Below are 6,780 nucleotides of genomic sequence, written 5' to 3' on the forward strand. Positions count from 1 at the left end.
TTTTCACCCCTTTTTCTGTCTTCAAATGGAAATGATTTCCATTGGCCCAAGGTGTCCATGTAAATAGGTGTAAATGAAACCAGATTATGCCTTCCTCCCAGCCCCCTCCTCCCATGGCAATTGTCATGTGATAGCAAAGAGGTGGCACATTAATGGAGCGCCTCTACAGGGGTCTTTTCTGCTCATGTCACTACATAAAACTATCAGATGGTTAGAGGAAGGCCATGGAGGCATCCACTTAGCTCGTCTCATCAAGGACGCCAAATGAAGTCTATTCAGCTCTGCTAGCCGGGACAAGCTGACTTACTTTGCGAGAAAGACTTGCAGCAGCCGTCACTCCATAAATGCGCACCGCCCGCCCGCCTGCACACCGCAGAGGCGCTCGACCCGGCCGTTTTACGCGCATCGCAACTCCAGCTTCGCCCGTGCTGAAACTTTCCTCGGCGGTTGTTTTCATGAAGAGCGGCAAGCTTTCGCCAAGGAATTAAGGGAGACTACTTTTTTTTTTGTTTTGCCTTTTTTCCCTGAACACATCGAGGATGCCTCGTCCGGGAAGAAACACGTACAGCGATCAGAAGCCACCTTACTCCTACATCTCCCTCACTGCCATGGCGATCCAGAGCTGCCCAGAGAAGATGCTGCCTCTCAGTGAAATTTACAAGTTCATCATGGATAGATTCCCCTATTATAGAGAAAACACCCAGCGGTGGCAGAACTCTCTGCGGCACAACCTGTCCTTCAACGACTGTTTTATTAAAATCCCCCGGCGCCCGGATCAGCCAGGTAAGGGCAGTTTCTGGGCTCTGCATCCCAGCTGCGGGGACATGTTTGAGAACGGAAGTTTCTTGAGACGCCGCAAAAGGTTCAAAGTGTTGACCTCATCCGATCACTTGGCTCCGAGTAAGCAGTCGGATGCTGCCCATTACCTCCAGCAGCAAGCCAAGCTGAGGCTGAGCGCCCTGGCAGCCACTGGCACGCACCTTCCCCAGATGTCAACTTACAACCTCGGAGTGTCTCAGTCGTCAACTTTTAAGCATCCGTTTGCCATCGAGAACATCATCGCCAGAGAGTACAAGGTCCCCGGAAGTCTGGCGTTCTCCACCATGCAGTCCATGTCCGCCGGGTACCCGCTCCACAACCAGCTGACGACAGCCTGGCCCCACATGTACAACACCAGCGTGATTGACACGGCGGCCCCCATCTCCATGGCGAGCAGCGACTACAGTGCCTATGGCATGCCCATCAAGTCCCTGTGTCACGGGGGACAGTCCTTACCGGCTATTCCTGTGCCAATCAAGCCCACCCCGACCTCCATGCCCGGTTTCTCGGCGTTACCTCCACACATCCCCGCCTTTCTATCAAACTCTCCACAGTCTCTGAGCCCGACGTCCCCACAGACAGCGACGAGCCAAAGCAGCCCGGCGACCCCGAGCGAGACTCTGACGAGCCCCTCCACACTGCAGTCTGTGGCTGTGCACTGACCAGCTGAACTCTCCCCCGCTGGCTGGCTCCCAGGCCCCCTTTTACCAATTCCAAAGTTTCTATTTTCTGTCGTCGGAAACTATCAAGGCGAGTTGCAGTTGCATATCGATTTATTTGTGTATGTGTTGAATGTGTCGCTTTAAATTGTGTCATACGAGTCCAGCACAGAATCGCACAGCGAAGTATTGCTCTTGAAAATGTAAATTATTTGATAGTTCTATTTTTCAGTTTATTGTGACATGTGAGTGTAGGAAGTGGAGCCACTGAGGGGACCCAGGGCCAGTTTGATTTGGCACCATCAGCTCTGATTTCGGAGTGCTTGTAATTCCCGTGGCAGCTTTCTTTTTTCAGTTTGATCAAAAAGCAAACCTTTTGCACCGTTTCTGTGTGACCACTGTAATGTCAATGAAATTGCGAGGCAATGGCTCCCTGTTGCTGTTTGCTTTTGATACTGGAATGATGGGTAAGGGTATACCAAATAGGAATAGGATTTAGATTTGTTCTTACCATCCCTGTAAAAAACAAAGCAAACTGACTTCTGGCATCTTTTCAGAATGGAAAACTAGTATTGTGAGACGTCCTCAAACATGCAAGATGTGAATATTGCAAATAACTGATACTGAAATGTTGTAAAATGCACTTTTTAGTTTTATGTTTTAGATATCTATTTTCCAGAAAATGTTCTGTGAAGCATTTAATTTAAAAAGGCTGTGGTGACCATGTGTATCAGATGCTGTAAATTTGTACTTTTTTTTAGGTAAAGCATGCATTCTACAAATTTGTGTTGTTACTGTTGTTGTTATTGTTGTTGTTTTGTTTCTGTTTGTTTATTTTTTGCAAGCATGCGTGCTTTCGAAAAGTGTGCACACAGTCTGCAATGAATTGGAAAAAAAAAAAAAGCTGGTCATCGAAATATTTTCTCATTAAAAATGAAGTAAACAATCAAAAATGTTTCTGAAGATTTACTCAAAGACGATTCCACTTATTATTATTATTATTATTATTATTGGTTTCAGATAACATACAGTTATTTTTCTATTGGCAGATAATCTTTTTTTGTCGGATATCAATTAAATTTCCCCAATAATAATAATAATAATAATAATAATAATAATAATAATAATAATAATGTTTTTCATTTGTCTTTGTCCGGACCTGTTTGATTGCAGAATGTGAGAGTTGCAGAGCAGCAGTGGGGAGAGAAATGAATCGTGCAGTCGATTAGGATGCATGGAGTTGCGATACCATGGTCACAGCGCAGACAACTGGGCTCATTCATCAAGCTGTAGGCTAAACACAATTAAGCCCAACAATAAACATTTAGAAAAGCTGCACATCGTGTCTGAATTAATATTGGCACATACTTCTAATGTCATGGAGGGCAGTTAAATATGTGCCATGTTGATTTTTTTCCTCCTGCTTTAATGGGTGCAACTGACTGTTTCGACCGTTTAATTTTTTTTTTTTTCTTTTTTTGCCTATTCGGGGCAACTTTATTCAACAGGTTTATATATACAGACGGAGAAATGTCTGCAAAAAAAGCTCAACATACATTATTCTTCCTTTTATTCGATTAGTTTTCAGAATTGCTTGAATTAAATAAAAAAGAAATAACGCGCTTTATCTGCCTCCTCTATAGAAAGCAACAGCCTATTTCGGGGTATTAAACAAATACATTAGAATTCCGTCACTTTATGCAATCGAGTAGATCAAATAAAGGGTCTCGGGCCACTTCATTCTCCCTCATTCACTTGAATTGAAAGTGCAAAGAATAGCAAACTTAGACTGGGCCACCAATGTAGATTTAGCCTTTTTTCAGCAAGACAAAAAGACTGATTTTTCACAAACACATTGCTGACTGGGGAACTAGGAAACGAGCTGCAAGACCCTTTTGGAATTTAAATCCACCCCTCCCCCATGGACTGTTTGGACAACAGTGTTAGTTTTTTTCCCTCCCCACTTTGTGCATTTGTGTGTGTAACATTAATTCTGACTCTGGATGATTAAATGTATTGAAAGTGCATCGCCAGATTACAAGCTTTAATTTGGAATCAGATTTTATTTTTTTCTGGCTGGTCGTTACAATGACATTAAAACCACATTATATCAAACACATGGAACTTTTTTTTTTATTTCATTGGTGTTATTAAAGGAAATAAATCCAGCAACACACAAGTGGAGAAAAAAAATGTAACAGCACATAATGACATACATGTGCATTTTTTTTCTATTCATTTGAATTTCAGTGTACTAACCTTTGTCTTTTTTGGTCTGTACTGCACTGTTCTCAGTAAAATGTTTATGTAAAATATATAGATGAATGTCTGAAAAGAACTTTTGTGAATAAGAGGTCATTCATTGTAAAGTCATCCCAGACTGTGAGATGTAAAAATAACCCAAAGTTTTCATTTGATGTTTTATGTGCTACTCTGGAGCAGACATGCAATATTCAAATGGAACATTGCATTAAAAAAAACGACACCCTGCCATCCTGTAATTATGATTTAAGGCAAAGTGCATGGGGCTGATGTGCTATGGAAACTGCTGAAATGCTGCACATGAATGGTATGGAGTCAGTCTGGAAAAACAAAGCGAGGGCGTTGTTTGGCTGCCATTCACTTCCATTACAGTTAAAATAAACACCTTCAGTGTCTGCACAAACCTTTCGAACAAGCAAATGGATTCAACCCTGAAGAGATAAGGTGTAAAACCACTGGCATTAAAAACAATGTAACAGGTGGGAGGAGACCTATTAGACCACGCCATGGAAAACTCATCTCTGACACCTGACAAAAATAAATAGTCTGGTCATTTTTTCTGAATAAAACCCCTCAAAAATAACCCTTTCTGATGCTATGAGTTTTTATTTATGTGCAAATCCATCCAATTTTTAGCTTTTCTTTTGTCCCATAACACAAATAAAATCTACTCTCAGTCCATTATACAGACAAAATGTTCCACAGTTTAGTAGCATCAGCATGAACTCGGTTCTTAGTCTGTATTGTCCTTGTTCTCTCAACTATGTTCCACTTAGACAAAGCAGAAGGTCATCTTAGGCAGGGGATGAAATATAGACCATATGCAAAACCCCAATGTTGTAGTTTAATTAAAATAATTCATTAAAGTGGAGGCCCAAGGTAATTAGCATGTATAATTTATGATTTGCTTAATGCATGCAGGCAGTGGCCTCCGCAATAAACTCAACTTAACCTCAAGTAGGGAGCTGATACGGACAGGGTGCTGTTATTTACAGTGTGTTTATTGTTTGGATATTTGTCAAGAGGAAGCAAGTGTTTCATAAAACCCCGGCCGTTATCTGCCTTCCGCTGCACACAAACAACTTATTTGTTTATGAGTTTATCTTGTGGATTTATGCTCACTCATAAGAGAAGCTGACAGATTAGAGATATTGGGCTTTGCCCTGATTTTTTTGCTTTTCTACGGAGCGCACGTGCTCACGGTTATCCTGCTGGTCACTGGCGCTGAAAGTAGTTTACGCTGGCTTGTTGGGCTGACAGAATGAGGACATGGACAAACACCACAAAGGTAGCTCCTCTGCTCTCCCACTGCAGACTGTCAGCGCTGACTTTTAGAGGAGGCAAAATAATCAGCGATAGACAAAACTTGCATTAATTATGCTCGGCAAATGTGTCAATCCTTGACAAGCCCTTGACATTTTGAAACATGGCTAGTGGCTGTATTTTATTATATTCCTGCAAGTACATGCAGTTTTTATAAAAACAACAAAGTAAAACAAATATTTTCAGATGGAGCTGTGGACCATGGTAAACAGATTTATTTCAGTGGTAAATAGAGCAGCATGGCGCTCTCCTGATGGCTGAGAAAGGAGCCACTGAATGAAAATCCTTATTATATCTGACACTCTATGACCGTTAAACCTGTTTATACAAATCGTACACAGTTTGCTCTCAGTAAATTTGACCATTCATGAGATTTTGTCAGATTTCGTCAGTGTGGGAATAATGTGAGACTCCTGTCATCACCGTGCACATCATCATTATGAGACTATGTGGTTAAATCATCAGTCATAATGTGCGGCTCTCAGGCTAAATACATTACATGGCTGTGTCAGAGGGCAAAGGGCAGGTATAGTGGGCAGCTGCAGGGAGAGGCAGGGGAACGCAGCAGCATTCAAGGCTGGCTCAGCCAAACACCCATGTGTGCATGAAATTAGAGTGTCAACATCTGATTCATGCTGCTGGGTGGTGACTGTGAAACAAATTATGTCAGCGGGTGGCAGTGGTGAAATTCCACTGAGCTGCAGCAGACAGCGGCTGCACGGAAGTTACAGCAGGCCGTAGATTCTGCTTTATAAACTGCAATGAAACTTTTTATGTGATAAATTTAAAGGCAGTTCGGAATCCAGCTCATCACAAAAAATGAGTGAAACTACATTTTGAAGAATTGCGTTTTCAACGTATCCCTGAGCTGCAGGCAGTGAAATTTAAGCTCTCTAATGGAAGTAGGTGTCGTAAAGAAGATGTAATGGACCCAGGAAATGGGGTGATAATTGTTATTCAAGATAAAGATGCATATCGTCGCAGGCAGGGTGTGTGAGGTGCAAATGAAAGAGCTCTGACATTGTCAGCAGCGAAACAAGGTTTTTATGAAGATTTCACGTTCAGGAAACACTTCGTCAAACGTTACTTTAAGTGGAGATACATGTTACAAACTGTAATCCCTCGCCTGCTGCTCTTGATGTTTCTTATTGTCCTTCTGCTTACTATTTTTGTGGACTTTTCCCCAATCTGAGTAGTGTCTTAGTGTCATACAGCAGCTTTAAGTCAAATGTATGATTTTCAGCCACATAAATAAAACCAACTTGACTTTATTAACAATGTAATATGTGATTTCCTCGGGAAGGACACTGGTTTCACAACACAGTGAAAGCAACATACATATATTTCCCAATATCTGATGCAACCCTGCACCTTCTCTCTGCATACAGAGATGGATCTCTTGTTATTGGCTCCTGAGTGTGTGAAAGTGTTAGGCAGGTTGAGACAGACAACTAACAGAAAACCATTCATCACACTTCAGGCTCCAGACCTGTCAACCTCAACCTCCAGCCATTACATCTGACATCATTCTTAATTTGACCGTTAAAGGGGTTAAAACCAGTCAAATTTGGATTCTTTTTGTTGTGTCCACCTGGGTGATAGTGTCTAATTCTGCTATGTTAATTGTTGATGAACCTATTTTTATTCCCCAGTGGTTAAGCGGCATGCCTGTGAAAGGTGTGTTCTGAGAGCCAAAAGTGTCTGTTCTGTCCCGGCT

General features: G+C 41.9%; 1 protein-coding gene across 1 annotated transcript; it reads left to right on the plus strand.

The window, feature by feature from the left end:
• The first annotated feature begins 208 nt into the window (after positions 1-208).
• On the plus strand, positions 209-2,484 carry foxb1a (forkhead box B1a). Its single transcript, XM_070972286.1, has one exon. The coding sequence runs from the start codon at positions 540-542 to the stop codon at positions 1,479-1,481; it is 942 nt and encodes a 313-aa protein (XP_070828387.1). The 5' UTR covers positions 209-539; the 3' UTR covers positions 1,482-2,484.
• The last annotated feature ends 4,296 nt before the right edge of the window (positions 2,485-6,780 follow it).

Source organism: Chaetodon trifascialis, chromosome 10 (genome assembly GCF_039877785.1).
Source record: "Chaetodon trifascialis isolate fChaTrf1 chromosome 10, fChaTrf1.hap1, whole genome shotgun sequence".
NCBI lineage: Eukaryota > Metazoa > Chordata > Actinopteri > Chaetodontiformes > Chaetodontidae > Chaetodon > Chaetodon trifascialis.

What these genes read in the sequence shown, in the direction of transcription:
- foxb1a (XM_070972286.1), top strand. Translation starts at nt 540, where the DNA reads ATGCCTCGTCCGGGAAGAAACACGTACAGCGATCAGAAGCCACCTTAC.